The sequence below is a fragment of the Cololabis saira genome, chromosome 15, assembly GCF_033807715.1.
Source record: "Cololabis saira isolate AMF1-May2022 chromosome 15, fColSai1.1, whole genome shotgun sequence".
Taxonomy (NCBI): Eukaryota; Metazoa; Chordata; class Actinopteri; order Beloniformes; family Belonidae; genus Cololabis; species Cololabis saira.
In genome coordinates, this window is record NC_084601.1 from 3,060,858 (window position 1) to 3,083,344 (window position 22,487).

The following is a 22,487-nucleotide window of genomic DNA, read 5'->3' on the forward strand; positions in this document are numbered from 1 at the left end:
ACCCCAGGGTGCCGCGACACCCCGGTCGAGAAAGGCTGGTTTAGAAGTACGTCCTGGACTCAAAAGACCAGGATTCCTTGCGAACAGGGCATGCGCAGAAAACAAATTCCTGTTCCGTTCGGCGTTTACATGACCCAATATTCTGGTTTTAAAAGGAGTAACCCAGGGCTCATATTCAGGTTTTTAAAAACCCCAATATGAGCAAATTCGGGTTATTGGTGTTTACATGGCCGTGCAAATTCGGGTTATTGCCAATATTCAGGTTTTAAAAGGGTTATTGATGCATGGAAACACAGTCACTGTTATTTGACTTATCAGTAAGTCCTGCCCTCCTTAGTTACTGTTGCTAATCTGGACAATCTATCATTACCATGTACAACTTTACAAAGCTGACTTGTTTAATGCATAGTTTCAGATCTACTATGCAACAGAACTTCTCACATCTCGTGCTACACAGCAAGTATTAGATCTCAGTACATCTCCAGTTACGTAGATAGAACCTCTTAGCTACCTAACATTAGAACTGAAGTTAAAAGCATCGATGCTTTAATTAACCCTAGAATAAATACAGACATCCTTGTTGATCTTAAGTTGGTGACTTAACTAAAGTAGATATTTAGCTCTGCTTTGTTTTGATTTAGGAAGTGGAATAACAAACTCCATTGTGTATCCTCTCGTGATACAAGGAGTCAGTATTACAAGTACACCAGATGCAGTGTTTAAAAATGTTTTTGGCATCAACTCCATAAAACAGATAGGAGTTCAGGAGTCTGAGCTCCAGTTCCGTGCTGCTGATATGCAAGACAGGCGAGGCTCACTTGTGTTTGAGGGTGAGCTCTGATCCTGCAGCCATGTGTGCTGTTTTGAGTCGTGTCTCTTGGATAGTCCTGTATGAGTTTATTACAGCCACACCCCTGCTCCATTGTGACTGACTCGGTATGATCTGTGCTAGTGGAAATGGCTGTGACTCTCAAAATAGAAAGTTTTACAAAATAAATAGGCATGGCTTTTCAGGATAATGTGTCGCACTTTTGCCAAATTGTAAAAAAAAAAAAAAAAAAAAAAAATGGATGGAGTTTACTCATTTCCCTCTCGGCCATTGTGAAACTTCATAGTTACTCTGGCTCCGTCCTTACTGGAGCTTCTAACTGTTCTGAGCAGAGTGTGTTTATAGTTGTATGTCTTGTTTGTGCCACTCTGTGATGGAGCTGTCCTGAGTGCCAGCCTGAAGACAGTTGCTATTGGCTCCAGTAGCAGCCGAGTATGATCGCAGATCCGCCGCTATTAGATCTGAACTACTAGCAAAAGCCTGTTTAAATGCCAAAGGTAGCAGCGTTGACACGCTGCCGGTTTCTTTCCTCGCAGCAGCCATATTCACATTTGTGTGGTGCCGTTTCAAATGTGTTGAGGTTCCACGTGTTGCCAGAAACATGCCCGATTGTTCACAAACCCAGTGGGCTCATGAAATAGTCAGTGCTGTTACATGCACATCTAAATCAAGCTATTGGCAACAATCTATTTAAGGATTAAACAGGAGTTTCCGAGAAATCCAAGAATACATGCGCGAGAAGGCAAGCGATTAATGAATGAGGTGCGTTCGACTCCGCTGTGCTAGGTGGCGCCACATGCACTTTTGCGCTGGCATTCTTCCGGTTCCTTCCTTGTTGTTAGTCTTCTTTTCTCCCTTGTCTTGATATTCTGGCTTTCACGGTGTCGTCACTCCCGGAAGGTGGAGTCCGGGACAGTCGCGAGCTCGGCTAAGCGTGGGTTGCGTATACAGGACTGTCTCAGAAAATTTGAATATTGTGATTTTCTGTAATGCAATTACAAAAACGTCATACATTCTGGATTCATTACAAATCAACTGAAATATTGCAAGCCTTTTATTATTTTAATATTGCTGATCATGGCTTACAGCTTAAGAAAACTCAAATATCCTATCTCAAAAAAATAGAATATTCTGGGAATATTCTCTTAATCTTAAACTAAGCCATAGTCAGCAATATTAAAATAATAAAAGGTTTGCAATATTTCAGTTGATTTGTAATGAATCCAGAATGTATGACTTTTTTTTTTTTTTATATAAATTGCATTACAGAAAATAAAGAACTTTATCACAATATTCTAATTTTCTGAGACAGTCCTGTACATGCCTGAATAACTGGAATTAGGACGGCATTATCTGGCACCAATAGCTCCATGTCAAGAGTTTCAGATCGGTTAGACTACAGCCCGGCTAAGGTGTATACATGGCTTTTAAAAATACAATATCGGTCGGATTAAGGCAATAAACCGAAATTTGTAATGAGTGACTTCTAAGTGTCAAGTTCTATAACTTACTATGTTGCCTTTTGTTGCCTCTCCCAGCAGCCCTCCGAACGTGATGACCGGGGACATGCAGGCGCAGTAGAGGAAGAGGATGGACGCTAGACACTGCAGACTCAGGGATTCCCTTATGTCGCTCCAGTAGAACGGGGCTTTCCGCTTGATATCCATGATCAAACCTCCAAATATCCTGCACAAAGAGAGGGGGACATTTTATTTGGACTTTAATGCTACTTTCCTATATCACTCCACAATAAAAAAGGTGATACTTTTAAAATGTATCAATTCTAGGGCTGAAACGATTCCTCGAATAATCTGAGTAATTGGATTACAAAAAATGATCGAGGAATTTTCTCTGCCTCGAGGAATCGTTTAATTTTGCAGCTCAAAGCATCGTATTTCGCCAGGACTACATCACGTAAAAGAAGAGGCGGCGGATATGTAAAATATGTAAAAACGTAATAAAGCTAACTGGGTAGTTTTCAATTTTAGCTCTGTAGTCATTCATGGATAAAACAAGCAGCGCTGGTGCCTAATGTGCTCCAATACAGCAGGGCTCAGAATTATATTTTGAACACTGCCAAAACTCAAAATCTTATACTTTAACTTAAAACTTAACTAGAACTTAAAATTTGCTTGACACAAATGAAAGTTCAATTGAAACACGTGGGTCATAGTTGCAGCTATAGAACAAAACTATAATAGTTAGTCTCAAATATAGCTTCGCGGTAGATATGCTGCTATAGGCTTATGCTGCAGGGGGCACCGACATGATCCGCTGGGCGGTGCCTCTCACCCTTCTTCTCCTCTCCTTTTCCCTGCCTCTCTTCTCCATTTACATTTTTATTTATTATAAATATCTCATAGCTATCATTTTTGTCCATCGTTCCTGTAGTTTCTTGTGCCGGCCCCCCTTTTTTCTCTTTTGTGCATGTTTGCAGGCTGGAGCCTCGGGAGCTGCGTTCTGGCCTATGTTCCCGCCCCCGCCCCCCCATCCCCATCCCCGGTCATCCCGTTGCTGCTTCCACCTGCCTACGTGGATGTCTGCTGTTGCTGCTTCCGCCTGCCTGCACCCCATCCCCTCCCCCCCCACCTCTGGTCATCCCGCTGCTGCTTCCACCTGCCTGCTGTGCTGCTGACGTCCCCGACCCCCCAGTCTGGCCTTCGGCAGGAGGGTCCCCCCTTATGATCCTGGTCCTGCTCAAGGTTTCTTCCCTCCTAAAGGGGAATTTTTTCTTGCCACTGTTTGGCTTAAGGCTTTTCTCCCACTATGGGAGTTTTTACCTGCCATTGTTTATATAATAATTGCTCGGGGGTTTATGTTCATGTTCTGGATCTCTGGAAAGCGTCTAGAGATAACATCTGTTGTATTAGATGCTATATAAATAACATTGAATTGAAAAACACCTAACCTTTTAAGTTATGTCTGATATCAGGTGTAATGGCATTTTTAGGTTAGAAATAAGAACATTTCTTGGTAAGATCCTTAGTTTTTTGAGTGAAGGCAGTGAATTTTTTCGACTGGTGTAAGTTCAGGGTTTTTAAATGCACAGCCCTGAACCTACTGGATTATATCATTTAGTCTTAGTGATGTCAATTAACATCTTATGTATATTTATAATTGCTCTTTAACTAAACAAAAATATGTTTTATCCGATTACTCGATGGAATTATCAGTAGAATACTCGATTACTAAAATATTCGATAGCTGCAGCCCTAATCAATTCGTCCGCATAAAAGGGTCGAGGGAATCCAAAGGGTGGGCACACGTTACGTAAAATCTGTTTGGTTTACCTTTAAGTGATTCTTCAAAATGTTTCAAATGTTAACATATATTCATGTTATAGGCAGACTGGGTTAATAACTAACATTATCTAAATAAGCTGTGACCATACTAAAAAGCTAAATTATTTTCCATTGGCAGTTCTGTGAACATTTATAATATCTTAATGTTAAATTCTGAGTTGATCTTGCTGTTAGAATTTGTACAAAATGCCTTTTCTTCATTCACATGTTCAAAATTACAGACAGTGCATACAGCATGTCTCCGTTTCTGCCACTTTTCACCTTGGCTTTGAGGGATTCTATTTTTAAAATTCATTTCTCACCTAAAATGTTTCTTTTCTTTTCTCTGACGCCTGTCCAATAGCTCTGCTGGAAGGTCATTCTTCATTTTCCTTCGCCTCACACCTCTGGAATAACCACTATTGCCCGCCTTCACATCCCCCGTCTTTTATACAGCTACAGTATTGTATTGCTTTCTTTACATTAGCTTCCCGCGTTGCCTTTTATAGACGCAGTGAAAAGGAGAGTGATTCTGTAAATAATACAGAGCCTTCCAATAGATGTATGTGCGGTTTGTGGGTTTGTGTGAGGTAAACACATTCTCCTTGCTGTGTGGCTCAGGCTCAACCCTCAGCATCCATAAATGTCAGCGTTCAAAGAAAACATCAAACAGCCACATATCTGCTCAATCACATCATGACGTTGACTTTATAAAATCTTATGTCCTACACATTTTCAGATTTAAGTTTATTTTTAAGGGAACGTGTGAATAAATAAACGTCCAAACATGTATTTGGGTACCTGAAGTACCGCAACTAAACAAAAAAGAAATTCTGACAAAATACAACTTTGCAGAATTCTATAATTTTACCAACCCAGATCAGAGTAGACATACAGGACTGTCTCAGAAAATTAGAATATTGTGATTTTCTGTAATGCAATTACAAAAACAAAAATGTCATACATTCTGGATTCATTACAAATCAACTGAAATATTGCAAGCCTTTTATTATTTTAATATTGCTGATCATGGTTTACAGCTTAAGAAAACTCAAATATCCTATCTCAAAAAATTTGAATATTCTGGGAATCTTAAACTGTAAGCCATAATAAGCAATATTAAAATAAAAGGCTTGCAATATTTCAGTTGATTTGTAATGAATCCAGAATGTATGACATTTTTTTTTTTTTTTTTTTTTTTAATAAATTGCATTACAGAAAATAAAAGAACTTTATCACAATATTCTAATTTTCTGAGACAGTCCTGTAAGTAATATAAGTATTATCTAATACAGTGTCTCCCAACCTGGGGTCCGGGCCCCCCCTGGGGGGGCGCCAGAGATCTCTGGGGGTGCGCGGAACTTTGTCTGTTTGAGGATATGCAGTTGTAAAAATTATATTTGCGCATGTTAAATAAATAAAAAAAATCATACTAACACCTAATGGAATACTGTAATCCAAGTCTGTGTAAACCCACGTAGTATTTTAAAATGACAAAAATATATTATATATAAATATACTGTATAAGTTATTTAGCAGGATAAAAACTTAAAAACGTATTATATCATTATTCAACATTTAATCATACTACTACTCTGACAGGTTGTTAAAGGAAAAATGGTAAAAAAAATTTGCTCTCATATTAAAAGGAGACATTTTTCAGAAATTCAATTATTTTTTGTGCGTATTTTATACACTGGTGACACAAAATGAAGATGAGAAAGACAAAGTCATCTGTATACAGGGTAAACCAAAGAGAAATGTATCACAAAAACATAATTAATGTTCATTTTTTTCAATTAAAGATTTTTAACGAATCACTTTACTCTTTTGGTGCCAGTACGTACGGGTCGGGGGGCCCGGCTGGTCTTAGACACAAGTAGGGGGGGCTCCAAGGAAAAAAGGTTGGGAACCGCTGATCTAATAGACATTTTTGCATGTGAATTGTGAGACATGAAAAGGTGCCGTACGACACTGACCTCCCCGTCCTCTGCAGCTCAGGACCTGCATGGTGGTCGTCCTCTTTCTCCAGGTGTCCGGCTGGAGACGCAGTGCCGTTGGGTTGGGATGGTCTCTTTCGCTTCAGCTAAAAGGTTGAAACATTTAAATGTAATATACCTAAGATTATATTATATACACACAGTGACACATACATGTATATATAGGATAAGTTAGTTCCATTCATTTTCTATTTCTTTGCTCTCATGATGAAACATTTTCAGACATGGATTCTTTTACCGTCTTTATGTAAAGAAACATACAAAGTTATCTGTATAAAATCTAATCATGTTATTCACGAACCTGAGATGGGACATTTTTGGGGGGCTCAATCCGAATGGTGGGGTCCCATTCTCCAGGGGGCAGGACAGTCACCTGGTCCAGAAACTCATCTATCCCAGACAGTAGATCAGTTCGGTCTTTGGCCTTGTATGCCACATCATGGAAAATCTACATGAGGAACACTGTTAGCACTAATCTCTCTGCAGTAATGCAAGGAGCTGTTAAGTAGGCATCGGTGCAGCACATGCAATAACTACCACATCAGCTTAACTTTTTAAATGGAGAAAAAAAAGGTTAAAATTATTTCTATGACATGGTTTTAAAATCATTCAAGCTGAAATGATTGGACATTAATACGAATGATTCTTTTCTTACCTCATCTGTCATTAGAGTGGCCATGGATCTTCCAATTTCATGGTACTGTGGTCCTTTACCATGAGGACCCAGAAGGAGGAAAAGAAACCTTTAAACAAGAAACGGAGCCATCAATTCATTTACACTTGCTCATTAACACTTAAAGAACACTTAAATACTTTAAAGCATGCTCATCTTCCATAATTTACAAAGCTCATTTTCAATAGATTTATGATTTGTATCCCTGCTTGCAGTCTTCTTTCTTGCCTTTGCTGACCTATTGCTATGAATCTTTACTTGTTAGTTAAGCAGAAACGAATAGCCAGAATGAGCAAGATGTCGCCTGGGTCCGTGTACTTAGCGGCCATCCGTAATTACAAAATAAAAATAGAGAAATAATCCAAAATAATCAGTTTCCCGTTTTTTGTTTTGATAATAAAAAACAAAAAACGGATCGTTATCCATTATCCGATTTCATTGATGTGTTTGAATTCGAAATTGGGAATTAAAACAGCGAGAGGAAAACTCTTCTCTATTTCCTATTTGTTTCCAATGATACTGAAAACAAGGATTGGAAAAATGGGGGGATTGCACATGCGCAGTAATAAATGAAGAAAGTTGTTTCGGGTTCTTTTGTTGATCAGATTGAAAATTAATAGTTTTAGATTTTTTTTAATGTTGAAACAGAAAATAAATCAAATATGAAACATGAGTTTAATCTGTAATCTCTCTTCCCTCCGTCATGATGTTGTGACAGTCCGTTCAGCTGCAGAGTCAAAATAACATGTACTGAACTCTAACATACTGCCACTCCGTTGGAAACGGAGTCGCTGTTTTCCCAATTTCGATAATGGATAACGATCCGTTTTTTATTATCAAAACAAAAAAACGGGAAACGGATTATTTCTCTATTTTTATTTTGCTATTTCAAAACAAAAAAAAGGATGGCCGCGAAGTACACGGTCCGTGTATCTTTTGGTCATTGGATTTTTCCGTCATGAGTGGGAATCAAAAAACAAAAAACGATTGGTTTATTTGATTTTCCTTTTAAAACAAAAAACAAATATTGAATACACTGCATTTTTTCTTTTTCTGTGTTAATATGATTTAACAAAGATTCAAAATACGCTTTTATTTTCGTTTTCTATTTCATATAAGAAAAATGAAATCCCTAGTCAACAGGAAGGAAAAAACGAACCAAAAACAACCGTTTATTCATATTCGTGCACCGGAAGCTGGCATTTACAACCGAGTGAACTTAGTTCTGGATATTTGACAGGCATTCCTGTGACAATTCTCTCCAGGGGAAGTTTGATTTTAATATTTTATTGGTCGGGTTTACGTGACTGGGAAATGGCTCTGTATGCTGCAGTTCGGGTAACCATGGCAACCATAGCGGCGCTGAAACAACAGATTAAGGATTATTTTTTAAAGATTGATTAAGGACTTGTTCCACAGCGGTTTGGCGCACAAACACATTTCCTGCACGTTGCAGCAGATGTGTCTCCTGCAAGGCTCAGAAATGATCGTCAGAAGATTCTGTGCTCGGCATCATCTGAGGAGAAAAAGGCTACGCAGAGCTGGAGAGCGCTTTGATTCATCATGGCCGAATGACCGGCTATCTGTCTTCACTAGGGGTGCATGCTGGAGAAGGTCGGGTTGGAAGAATTAATTTAGTCCCACGCGTGAGGAATCCACGTGATTATCATTATATGTATAAATTGCACTGCAGCACAAACTTTACCTGACGCCTGAATTCATGGTATGGCTGATGGAGCTCTCTCAGGTTCTTCCAACCCGACCTTCTCAAGCACCCCCAGTGAAGACAGATAGCCAGTATTGCGGCTTTCCTGTACTTTTAAGAGCCGCTTGAGAGTTTATTGTTAGGTCCTGTATATTTGCATGACGCGCTGCTGACAGAGAAGTAGGCTACGCTGAGTCCGACAGAAGTTTTATGGCGTTTAATGACAAAACTCAGCCACAAACGGCCTTCCGACATGCTTAATGGGTTTTAAACGTGTACACTGCAAACGTGATCGGGGTGATCAGTGTTCAGTACAAAGCTGTCAACAAAAATTAGGCTACGGCTCCCAACTGTCCTAACTGCATGCGAGCGTCCGACTGTCGCGCCGCAATGCGTGGCATCGGACCCGCTCTGAACGCGTTATCGGCCCCACGTTCTACCACGTTCTTTTGATTGACAGCTGAGACTCGCCTTTTAGAAGGCTGATTTATGGTTCCGCGTTACACCAACGCAGACCTTACAGCGTAGGGTACGCGGCGCGGTCACCGAACGGTGCGCGTCGTCGATTTTACGCGGAACCATAAATCAGCCTTTATTCACCCGCCCGTGCGCTCCTGAAAGAAACTCCTAACATTAGCAGACTCCTAAAAGAGTAAAGGGACAAGTAAAAGATGGGTGATTACTTGTAATCTCCCTACGTTTGTACTTTCTAAACAGAAAACAAGCTTATTATTCGGTGGAATAAGTGGGGAAAAAACCGAACAATTAATAACGGCGTGTGATTACGCAATCAAACAGCGAACAGCTGGAGTGACCGGCGTGCGGTGCAAACATGTCAGCATGTCAGATCATTACTGGGATGTGGGGAAAAAGCAGAGGACACGATCAATCCGGCAGGATCCGGGACAAATTAAGCCCTAATAAGATTAAGATAAGATTCTTATTATATCTTATTATCTTATCAGAACCTTCCAGCCTGGCGATCTCCCTCCAGCACCTGCCACTTTATTGAAGTTCTTGTATTGAAATGACTGTTTCCTACAGCGCTTTACACTTTTTTTTCAACTTTCAACCGGCTTTCAACGCGAGCGACGGGAAGAAAATAGAAGCAGGGCGTGCGACAAAAGTCCAGCTCAAAACGACGCCGCGTCGCTCGCAACCAGTATAGACAGTGCAATAAAAAATAAAGCAATGGAACTGTTTTTGACGCTGACTCTCGCTCGCGTCGCATGCAGTGTGTATATTTGCAATATACTGTGGACATCTGAATAAAAACCTCATAAATAGATTGAATCAAAGCGCTCTCCAGCTCTGCGTAGCCTTTTTCTCCTCAGATGATGCCGAGCACAGAATCTTCTGACGCTCATTTCTGAGCATTGCAGGAGACACATCTGCTGCAACGTGCAGGAAATGTCATTGTGCGTCAAACCGCTGTGGAACAAGTCCTTAATCAATCTTTAAAAAATAATCCTTAATCTGTTGTTTCAGCGCCGCTATGGTTGCCATGGTTACCCGAACTGCAGCATACAGAGCCATTTCCGAGTCACGTAAACCCGACCAATAAAATATTAAAATCAAACTTCCCCTGGAGAGAATTGTCACAGGAATGCCTGTTAAATATCCAGAACTAAGTTCATTCGGTTGTAAATGCCAGCTTCCGGTGCACGAATATGAATAAACGGTTGTTTTTGGTTCGTTTTTTCCTTCCTGTTGACTAGGGATTTCATTTTTCTTATATGAAATAGAAAACGAAAATAAAAGCGTATTTTGAATCTTTGTTAAATCATATTAACACAGAAAAAGAAAAAATGCAGTGTATTCAATATTTGTTTTTTGTTTTAAAAGGAAAATCAAATAAACCAATCGTTATTTGTTTTTTGATTCCCACTCATGACGGAAAAATCCAATGACCAAAAGATACACGGACCGTACACGGACCCGCCTGGGTATTACACCATGGAAACAAGTATGACAGAAACTAAAAGACTCATGACTGCGCTTAGATCACACAATGATTGAATGCTGGTTTTTAGAGGCCAGTTGCCTCCCCGAGTAGTTCATGTTTTTTCTCTATACTTGACAGCATTTAATCATAATTGTTCGCTATTGGCGCACCAAGGGTTAGGGACAATATAAATGGAAAAACATTCCTTCAGACATCTGAGATTGCTGTACCTCGTAGGCACGGGCACCTCAGTGAGACCTGTGATGAGGACAGCTGGTAACAATCGCACAAAGGCAATTATTGGCTTCTCCAGAAAGTCCACTTCTCCCACCAGCACATTAGAAGCCTCGGCACCCGGAGGAATCTTTTTCATGAAATTCATGTCCACCTGGAAATAATGAAATGATGTAATCACAAAAACTGATTAAAAAAGGGATTTTCAGGGGAAAAGGATAGATAAAAAAAGCAGATATTGTAGAAGAGCTTCAATAAAAGCACACACATGCAAGATAAATGATGATGAGGTTAATGGCTGTAAAATAATGAAACTTATTAGCAATGCATACAGCTAGATAGTACTGAGCAAAGAAGGTCCAATGTTGGGATTCATTTCTTGTCATGTTTCCCAAGTAAATATCTTACGTGCAATTACAGATGCAAGTACAGCAACACTTTATTTATTCTTGTGTAGGAACAGATGAGCTTTGTCTTCAGCTTTTGTATCCTATGACTCAGAAACATTGCACCTTGTTTTCTGGCAGGGATAATGGCAGGTTTTATAAGAACTTATGGCACCCTGCCATTTTATTTAACAGATGATACGATACAGTACGAAATAATAGGATGAATGAAAGATAAAATGTGGGTGTATTTATAAACTAAACAGTTATATAAAAGACTTTTGAACTGATGATCCATTCTTTTTACATCAGAAAAAAAAAAAAAAAAGAAAAAAAAAAAAAAAAATCATAGATGCCTCTTATTGAGTGCAGAACAAAGAGCAGTGGAAATGTAATGTACGTGCTCTTAAAAGGACCGCTTTCAAAACAAGACATTGAAATGTCTGTGAAAGCACAGAAACTGAAGGACAAACATGAAGGAGCTTGCTCATGGGCTTCTCCAGCCAGATGGACGGTCTGTGCTCAGCACTGTGGTTAGGTTACCTTGCTGAAGTCCACACTGCTGCTTTCTCTACTGACCCCTGCTTTGGACGGCCTCCTCTCCATCGCCTTGTTGCCATCCAGATTGTTTGGGAGAGAGCTCTGAGACACCAGCGGTCCTGGGAAAGGAAGGAGAGCAGTGATGGACCATGAAATACAGTTTGTAAAGATGTCAAAACTACAAAGCATTTGTCTTGCATTTTGTTCACCCCAGCATTAGATTTAAATAAAAGACAAAAACAATACTCCGAGTATCCTACTTTATAGTATGGGCTCAACGAATAGGGTGTAATTTTATTGGCATCAACTTTAATTTTAGCAGAAAATTAAAACCGTCAAAAGCTATTCAGTCACCCATCTTCCTCCCAGTTTATCATTGAGTTTAGAGTCTTATCAGTTCAATTGAATTGGATTTGCCATTTTAAGATTCTTGCAGTAAAGTGATTTCTTCTCCAGATTCATTATTTCCAATAAATGATAAGAACTAAAAAACACTGATTTCACCGGGAAGATGATTTTACACTGCACTGTTTCTGATTGCCAGCCATCTGTTGAGCTTATTGGTCAGCTTTGAGTTAAGGGTGACAGCTCTAACAATTCCCCTTTCTCAGATTTCAGAAATGTTGTTTTGATGGCTGAACATTTCAGCAATACTGATATGATTTGAGCTATACCAGATACAGGAAACGCTAGCACTTCAGGTGGCATGAGAGAGGGAGATGAAATGACGTAGCAATGTATCTCAGTCAAAGGATGGCATTATTAGCCATCCTTTGAAATTCCTATATCAGAAAGATCATATCCTCTGAATTTCTTTAGTAACTCTCCCAGGTTTTTATTCTTTTTGCCATATTTTGAGAAAGATATCAAAAGTGAATATATGCCTTAACAATATGCTACAATCTTAAACTTCCAAATTAAAAACAAAACTTGCTTTTCCAGCCAGCAAATAGAAGAGTGAGCTATACCTTTAAACAGCAAACTGGAGTTACCCCCAATGACAAAGGGTAGCTGGGACTGCTGAACAGGAGCGTGGTTGTTCACATACCCAACAAAGCCGTTAGAAATATAGGCGAGATTAGCTCAGGTTGTGCTTGCCAACAGACTTCATTCAAGGGCACCGAGCACTGGAATGCTCCCCCGTGCCAGTCAGTGTGGTGTCACGCTGGTAACATATGTCTGAATGCAAGAGTAACTGCTAACTGGAATTATACAGAAAAATAGCTCATTGGCCTTTTTTTTTTTTTAAATTATATATAAATGCATGACCTGTCAGGACCCAGATTCAACAAGACCACTGAATGTGTCCTCTGGCATTAGTGACAGATCCATTAATTCCAGTAAATTGTTAGGTGAGATCTTCACTTTTAATTTAGAAGTAGGTCAGTACGGGGGCACGGTGACGCAGCTGGTAGTGCAGCCGTCTCACAGCAAGAAAGTTCTTGGTTCAATTCCTGCCGGGGACGCTGTGGGCGCTGAATGAGTGTTAAGTTCCCCCATGACTTCAGCACCCCCACCCTGGGTGGGGTTTGCATGTTCTCCCCGTCTTCCCTTGGGTAGTTTATTTGAGCTACCCTCACAAAAACATGCCCGTCAGTCCTGGGCTAGAAATGCCCCCTCTGGCCAGATGGGGTGGGGAGGATCTGGCCGGAATAACGTGATCCTTCGCGCTACGTCCGGCCAGAGAAGCTGGTGAAAAGAAGCGGCCTGCTCACTCCTCACTCCCGGGGGTTGGTAGAGGGAGCTATGCCCAGGACTGTCACTTATGGCGCTTTTGCATTAGTACCGCCTTAGCCCGGCTCGGCTCGGCGCGGCGCGGCGCGGCTCTACCCGTTTGTCCCCGTGTGTTTTTCCACAGCCAGGGGAGAAGTGGGCAGGTTGGGGTGAAGCGGCTGTGACGTACTCGATTGCGCAACACCTTTGTTCATGTCAGCGCTGATGAGAAATCAGCTGGAGCCGCGAGCGGCTGAGAAAAAAACAGCCCGTCTACATCCCTTTTTTAATTCTCTCCTCAGCCCCCAGGTTTATGAACATCTGCACCTCAGAGTTTGATCACCAAACAGACGTTTGCGCTTTATAATAAAATCGCTGCGAGCCGCGGGTCGCTCTCACGCTGACTCCCGCTTCCTGATTCAAACGTTTCACGGCCCCGCCCCCCGACCAATCAGAGGCGTGGAGGGTGATGACGGCCCCGCCCCCCGACCAATCAGTGGCGCGGAGGGTGGTAACGTCAGAAATAGTCCCTGCTCAGCCCTGATTAGAACCTCGCTGGAATGGTTACAGAAATAGTATCGGCTTGGAGCGGCTCTGCCCGCCTCAGCCCCTAGTGCAAAAGCGCAAAACGGGGCCGTGGCGGGTAGAACCAAGTTAAGGCGGTACTAATGCAAAAGGAAACCCATTTCCACCGCTTGTATCAACAATATTGTTCTCTCACTACTTTATGCTTATACTTGTGACCATAGATTAGGGTAGGAACGTAGACCAACTGTTTTATCTAAGCTCCTTTACCACAACAGACAGATGCAGAGTCCGCATCACTGTGGACGCCGCGCCAACTCACCCATCGATCTGCCACTCCATTCTTTCCTCACTCATGAACAAGACCTTGAGATACTTGAACTCCTCCTCTTGGGGCAGTATCTGATTCTCAACCCGGAGAGAGCATTCCACACTTGTCTAAGTCTATAGATACTGTCCATGAAAGTAATGAACAGAATTGGTGACAAAGGGCAGCCTCGGCAGTAGAGCTGGGTATCATCACTGACCTCCCGATACGATACGATTCCGATACGATATTCTGGTTACAATAAGGGAATAACATGATCCTTCCACGCGCCACGTCCGGCCAGAGAAACCCCACCCTGCCTGGTGAAAAGAAGCAGCCTGCTCACTCCTCAAATAAGGAGGAGACTTGAGCTCAGTGCAGGGCCTCCCGGGGTTGGTAGATGGAGCAATGCCCAGGACTGACTTAGGTAGGAGCACTGGTTGATAAAATGGGGGGAAAAAAATCGGGATTAAAAAAAAAAAAAAAAATTATTTTTTTTTTTTTTTAAATCGATACTTGGATTTATGTAGCGATAATCGTTCCTACACATGCATATCGATAAAATATCGATATATCGATATTTTTAACCCACCCCTACTCGGCAGAGTCCAACCACTACGGGAAACCAGTCCAACTTATGTACGGATGTAAAGGCACTGGACAGCCCGTATAAGGGATTCAGGCACATCAGAACCCACACAGCACAGTATGGATGGACAAACTCCCATTCCCCTGCAGGACCCTGCTGATGTGTAGACCAGGGCCATTGTTCCACGGCCAGGAACAAAAACCACACGTCCCCCCTTTCAAGCCGAGATTGGACTGTCCAGCGGACCCTTCTCTTCAGTACCCCTCCATAGACTTTACCAGGGAGGCTGAGGAGTATGATCTCTCTGTAGTTGTAGCACACGCTCTTAAAGGCGGGGACCACCACCCCAGTTTGCCAAACCAGGGGCACTTGTCCCCAGCCCAGCCAGCCCCACAACATCCAGAGCCGTAAAGAACTCAGAGCGGAGTTCCACCCCGACAGGTGCCGACAACCTTACAACCACAGCTCCAGTCAGCTGCCTGGACAATGGAGGCCGTGGACACGGTCCATTCAGACTCAATAACTGCGTTTCCATGCATCAATAACCCTTTTAAAACCCAAATATGACGGTAGAAAGTACCGGGAACCCGTCGGCACCCCTTCTTCCGGCTCTCAGCGAAGGCGGGTGCTTTTTCTGCTCCTCTCCAACCTTATCAACCTTCCCTGCTACTGCTTTGTCTGTCTCGTCTTCAGAGTCTCTTCTTTTTCACTCCTCCGAAAACTCTACAACATGGAATTGATTAACTGGTCTCAGCACAATTGACCAAATCTTTGCGACAAGAAGCCAGGGGGTAAGGGAGCCCTCTTGCCCCGATGGGACAATCTTTTCTGGATATACAATGGATTCTTACAAAAACTGGAAGCCTGTGTGTCTCAAAATTCTGTCTGTCGAGGATGTTGAAGATGCCTTCATAATTGGAATTATGATAGCAGGATTTCTCCTGATCATCCTCTTGATCGGAGGAGGGGGATTACTTGTATATCGACAAACGCGTAATACGTTGACAGCTGTTTTGGCTCTCTCAAAGCTGCCGGACGTGGCTGAAGGGTCAAGCAAGGCGACCAATGCACAGACTCTGACGCTGGGAGAGCAGGGCCGTAAGCTAGATGCGATTCTCGAACAGAATCGCAGGTTAGTGGCGGTGTTTGAGCTCATTGGCAAGATTGACAAACCCTTGGAGAAGTTGGAAGCGCGGCTTGGAGGGAAGTGATCACAAATTCGTCTGATTGGAGTTGCCATTGATGAACCAGAGACTGAAAGGCAGACGGAAAATTACTGGGTTGCCTGCTTTCAAGAAATTGTTGATTCTTAAATTGCCCTTGAGTTTTGAGTTGTTTCGAGTTTGGATACAGGAAGCGGAAATGACGGGAATTGCGTCAAGATGTTCTCCACGCGGCGCTGGTTTGATCCAGATATCCCCAATGATTAATTACCATGTAAACGGAATATTCTGAATGTTTCAGTAACCGGAATATTAGCAATAACCCGAATTTTGACTGCATGTAAACGTAGTCAATGTTGCCCAGCCCCCTGCCTGCACCTGTCCATGCCATTTGCATATATTTCTATGCTAAACAATCCACCCAACTGTCAATAAGTATTTGTTTTTTTAGAAGCTAAAGTATAACCTGTATCCCAAAAAATAAGTAAAATACACAGTTTACTCTCTAACTGAACAGTTTGTGTTTTGAAGCACCAGTTTGGGACAAGGCAGTTTTTTTTACAAGCTTAATTATAACACCAGGACACATTAATGATTGTAAAGAAATATGAGGTCTGAAAGTTTGAAACACTATACTGATTCATCCTCAAACAAATGCCAAGATGCTTCCCTTTAGGTGCTGTGTATTTCCCTTGTAGGGAGTCCAATTACAGAAGCTTCATGCTATTTTAAGAACACACCAACCTTTCAGCTTTCAACCAAGTGAAATGGTAGTTATTAATGGCCCATCCTCTGACATGGAGCCATTCCAAGAGTAAAGCAAACACAGACTTACGTATACACACACACACAGGTTCTCAAAATAAACTCACACTGCTTGGTGTGGAAAAAAAATAAAATGTCACTGTCAGAACCGAGGTGCATGCAGTACCAATACGTCAACTCTCGTCTCAGGCTTATTTCTGGATTTTGGATCAGTTACACACATTGGTGTGATTACACTTCTTATTAGGTAAAAGGGTATTTATAATTAGGAATTGATAAGGAGAAAGGGAAATGAATGTCAGATGATGCAATGGTAAAAGCACAACTTGTATAACACTTATATTTGTGTATACTGATAATGGAGAACAGCAAAGCACATGAGTTTTAAAACTTTGGGATATTTTTGCAGCTGAAACCACCTTATAAACTGCATGAATGTTTATCTAAAGAGGAAATGCCCTCTTAATGAAGGGAAATAAATTACTGCTAACACAGCAGTGCAGATAAATAAACAACTGAGCAGCACAAATGATAAAATATTCCAAATAATACTCTCAAAGAGAGAGAGTACACGTACAATAAATGTAAGTACTATGATGAGATACAAAATTATAAAACCTGGGACAGGATTTACTCATGTTTAAGTATGACTTTTTAAGATAAAGTTCATGCAGTTCAGCTGTCGTTCATATTTTATATATGTGTATACAGGACTGTCTCAGAAAATTAGAATATTGTGATAAAGTTCTTTATTTTCTGTAATGCAATTAAAAAAACAAAAATGTCATACATTCTGGATTCATTACAAATCAACTGAAATATTGCAATCCTTTTATTATTTTAATATTGCGGATTATGGCTTACAGTTTAAGATTCCCAGAACATTCAAATTTTTTGAGATAGGATATTTAGATTTTCTTAAACGGTAAGCCATTATCAGCAATATTAAAATAATAAAAGGCTTGCAATATTTCAGTTGATTTGTTTTTTTTTTTTTTTTTTTTAAACATTTGTTTATTGGATTTTCACAGAAGTATACAAAGCAGAGGTAGTTTTGTAGTTACATGCAAACTTCCAGTACAACCCAGTAAATAGAAACCTTATAAAAGAAAAGACTGTGTTTTTCTTTTTCACCCCAAAAATAAAAAAAACAATACAAAAAAAAAAAAAACATCATCAGAGACCAAAACAAAAACATAACATATAGGACATACTGCAAGCCAAATTAAAAAAATAATAGTAATAACAAATAAAAAAGCAAACATCAAACAAACATAAAACATCAGTCCAGAAGTATTACATATAAGATTTACCGTGACCCGCGCCGCAGCGCCCCACCCCTAGTACAAGTTTATAAAGCCACTATTCCACCGGACCTCACCTGTCCGCCACTAGAGTAGGATCCAGACTTCGTACAAAGGTGAAGAATGGACCCCAGGCCCTCCGAAATTTGTCCACAGAGCCATTAAGGGAGAATCTGATCTTCTCCAGTTTAAGATTATACAAAATATCCCTTATCCAGTGGGTGTAGGAGGGGGGGGAGCGACTCTTCCAATTTATCACTATCAACCTCCTAGCCAATAACGTAACAAAAGCCAAAACATCCCTCTCCGATTTGGAAAGAGAGGGCAATGAGGGGAAAACCCCAAACAAGGCTCCTAGAGGAGTAGGTTCCACTCTCTGCCCCACTATCTTTGATAGAGAGCGGAAAATCTCTGTCCAAAAGTTGTTTAATGAGGGGCAAAGCCAAAAGGTATGCATGAGGTCTGCTGGAGTTTGTCGGCATCTATAACAGTCAGGCGATACAGTATCGTATATTTTAGACAACCTTTCTTTGGTGTAATAGATGCGATGTAAAAGTTTGCATTGGATGAGAGCATGTCTCGCACATATAGAGGATTTGTGTACCCGACGCAGAATCTCGTTCCAAACCTCTCCAGCCAATTCTTCACCTATATCCCCCTCCCAACGGGTTTTCACAGCTTGAAGCGATTCAGGACGTAGACCACAGATCTGATTATATATAACCGAAATTGCCCCCTTAAAGGTAGGCAATGGACGTAGAAAGGTATCTATAGCAGACTCATTTGGGGAATTAGGGAAAGTGGGAAAAGTTTTCTGTAAAAAACTACGCACCTGTAGATATCTAAAAAAATGTTGTTTGGGAATTGTGTATTTATCTGAAAGCAGTTGAAATGAAGCACAAACATTATCGACATATAGATCATTGAAGGAATGAATACCATGTTTTGACCAAGTTGAGAAGGCACTATCTATTAGAGAGGGATGAAAAACGTGGTTCGATGCCAATGGCGCATGAATAGAAAAACATTGTAAACCAAAATGGCGTCTAAATTGGATCCAAATTCTAAGGGAGGTCTTGACCGTAATGTTTTTAGTGTATGGGGCGGTAGATGACTTAATGGGGGAGTGTGCTAAAGCAGCCAACGTCACCGGCCGTGTGGAACTCGCCTCCATAGCCAACCACGTTGGTGGAGGGTCAAAAGTTTCATATAGCAGCCAGTATTTCAGAATCCTGATATTGGCAGACCAGTAGTAAAACCTAAAGTTAGGCATTGCCATCCCTCCAAGAGACTTGGGTCTCTGTAAGCATTGCTTGCGTATCCTAGGTACTTTTTTATTCCATATAAAGTCGGTGATCATGCTGTCTAGTTTCCTAAAGAAAGTCTGAGGAAGAAAGAGGGGGATACATTGAAATAAATATGTAAACCGAGGAAGAATATTCATCTTAACAGTATTGATGCGAGCAGCTAGAGAAAGATTGAGTATAGACCAACGTTCAAAGTCCTCTTTAAGTTTTTTCATTAAGGGGGCAAAGTTAGTTTTGTTTAAATCCTCATATTTACGTGCAACATAAACTCCAAGGTATGTAAAACCCTCCATAGCAACCTTAAAGGGTAGATTACGCAGGGGATACTTCCTAGCTGCTTCATTAACAGGAAAAATTTCGCTTTTGCTTAAGTTAAGTTTGTAACCAGATATCCGACCAAACGAGTCAAGGGTATCCAGAGCGGCCGGAACTGAGACAGGTAAATTGGAAACGTACAAGAGCAGATCATCTGCATAGAGAGAGACTTTCAACTCGACCCCATGCCTAGAAATGCCAGTAATACGTGGATTTGTTCTGAGTGCCACAGACAGTGGCTCTATGGCTAATGCGAACAACAGTGGACTCAAAGGACAGCCCTGTCTGGTAGAGCGGTATAGACGAAAATAGTCTGACTGATCATTATTGGTCCTAACGGAGGCCAGCGGGGATGAATAGAGCAGCTTAATCCATGAGATAAAATTTTCTCCAAAACCAAACCGCCCCAGGGTGTAGAACAAATAGTTCCACTCCACCCTATCAAAGGCCTTCTCAGCATCCAATGATATTAAGGCCTCATGGGTGGAAGGGAAGGGGGAGGGGTTATAGATGGCACCGAACAACTGTCTAAGATTGGAGAATGATTGCCTCCCACAAATGAACCCTGTTTGTTCTGGAGAAATAATAGACGGCAAGCGAGACTCCAGGCGTGAAGCCAGCAACTTTGACAATAACTTAAAGTCCACATTTAATAAGCTAATTGGGCGATAGGATGTACAGTCAAGGGGATCCTTCCCTTTCTTAAGAAGAAGGGAAATGGAGGCCTGAGTAAGAGTCTGCGGGAGACACCCCGATCCGAATGCTTCATTGAACATGTCCAGGAGTATTGGACCTAGTTTATGAAAAAACTTCTTATAAAAGTCGGATGGAAAACCATCTGGTCCCGGACATTTCCCGCTTTGCAAGTTTGAAGCAGCCGCCCTAAGTTCTTCCAAGGTGATTGGTTTCTCCAACTCCTCAATTACAGGTTGCTCAATGGAGGGAATGTCTAAATCATCGAAGAAAGTGTCGAAGGCCGAGTCAGAGACCTGGTCTGAGGAGTACAGTTTGGAATAGAATTGTTTGAAGGTATTATTAATCTCACAGGGAATAGTTGTAATACCGGAGTCCGACCGAATCTGTGGAATGAGGTTGGAAGTAGACCTTTGCCGTAGTTGATGTGCCAATAATTTACCTGCCTTATCGCCTTGTTCAAAAAAGTTGGATCTTGTCTGAAGTAACAGTTCTGTGGCATGATTCGTTGTGAGAACGTTATATTCTGATTGAAGAGTAAGACGCTCTTTATAAAGTTCTGAAGATGGGGAGTCAGCGTATGTGGCATCAATTTGGGCAATACGTTGAGATAAGTTAGCCAGTTTATTTTTCCTACACTTATCCTCAAATCGTGAATAAGAAATTATCTCCCCTCTAATGTATGCCTTAAGGCTCTCCCACAGCAATGCGGCCGACACATCTGGGGTCTTGTTGAAACTTAAAAAATAATCTATTTGTTTAGAGACAAAATCAACAAAGCCCTCGTTAGTAAGCAGACGAGTATTAAGACGCCATGGTGCTCTCATAATTGTAAAGTTCCTAAAGGAAACCTTCATTGATATGGGAGCATGATCCGATATGACAATGGTATCATATCTACAAGCAGACACACTAGAGAGTAGCTTATTATCTACCAAGAAGAGATCAATACGGGTAAAGGTATGATGGACCGGAGAGAAAAATGAGTACTCTCTTTTAGACGGGTTAAAAAAACGCCAGGCGTCAGTTACAGCAAACTCAGACATAAAGGATTGTATTACCTTAGAGGATTTCGAGGGGGCACAGACCTTAGTAGATGAGCGGTCTAGATGAGGACAAAGCCAGCAGTTAAAGTCTCCTCCCAGTATCAGATGGTGTGAGGATATATCTGGGAGTGTGCTAAAAAGGCGTCTAAAGAAGGCATCGTCATCCCAGTTCGGAGCATACACATTCGCCAGGGCAACACGAGTACCATGAATCTGTCCGGTGATGATAATAAATCTACCATTAGGGTCAGAGGTAACGTTCGAGAGCTGAAAAGGGACTGACTTATGAATCAGAATAGCTGTACCTCTTGATTTCCCCGCAAAAGAAGAGTGATAGATCTGCCCCACCCAACTCTTTTTAAGTTTCAAATGATCAGAGGCTTTTAGGTGGGTTTCTTGTAAAAAAATGATATGTGCTCCCAGCTGTTGAACATGATGCAACACTTTACTGCGTTTTATAGGGTTGTTAAGTCCTTTACAATTGAAACTAGTGAACTGAATTTCACCCCCACCCAACCTATTCGTCAAATTAGCTTGGGCCATAAATATATTCAGATACCATTATATGCACCAAGGCGGGCGCCGTCCCACAGCAGATCACAAGACCAGTATTAGACTGATGAAAACAAAAAAAACAACAGGCAAAAAACAAAAAACAAAATACACAAACCTCACCCCATCCCACCAACACAAAAGCAGAAGCAACCCCCCGCAGGAGATGCGCGCAACCCACCCCTAGTAATACAAAACCCCTATCACGCCACATAGTAGCACACCTACAAAGCTACTAGGGCAAAAAAAAACCTCCCAGGTGAATGTGACCACAAATTAAAAATTAAAAAGGATCCCAAAAATGCACATTAGTACAATTACCCGGCTGTTAGAAACAAGCAAAAATCCAGGTAGAAAAACAAACTACTAAAGGCCAATGGGGAAAAAGGAGTACCCATGGGTATAAAATAGGGTGAAAAACAAATATAGAAAAACTGCACCATCAACCTACTGCATACAATAAAAGGAGAAACCTTATCAGATGTGAGAGAAAAAAAAGAGGGGAAAAAAAAACAAAAAAGGAAACAAAAATGTTAGGTGCATCCCTCAATAAACTTCGGGTACACATATATATGTATATATACACATACACACACATATATATATATACATACA

At 41.2% G+C, this 22,487-nt stretch overlaps 1 protein-coding gene across 8 annotated transcripts in view; it reads right to left on the reverse strand.

The window, feature by feature from the left end:
* The window catches only part of LOC133461274 (sodium bicarbonate cotransporter 3-like), an 88,220-nt gene that overhangs the window by 19,783 nt on the left and 45,950 nt on the right, over positions 1–22,487 (reverse strand). For 5 of the 8 annotated variants that reach the window (XM_061742128.1, XM_061742129.1, XM_061742124.1 and 2 more), the window contains 6 exons: positions 11,597–11,712; positions 10,664–10,821; positions 6,766–6,853; positions 6,412–6,558; positions 6,090–6,196; positions 2,341–2,515 (listed from right to left, as the gene is read on the reverse strand). In XM_061742128.1, coding sequence (XP_061598112.1) covers positions 2,341–2,515; positions 6,090–6,196; positions 6,412–6,558; positions 6,766–6,853; positions 10,664–10,821; positions 11,597–11,712 — 791 coding nt within the window. The remainder of the gene's footprint in view (positions 1–2,340; positions 2,516–6,089; positions 6,197–6,411; positions 6,559–6,765; positions 6,854–10,663; positions 10,822–11,596; positions 11,713–22,487) is intronic. The other 3 variants (XM_061742131.1, XM_061742127.1, XM_061742132.1) reach the window with 1 other exon arrangement.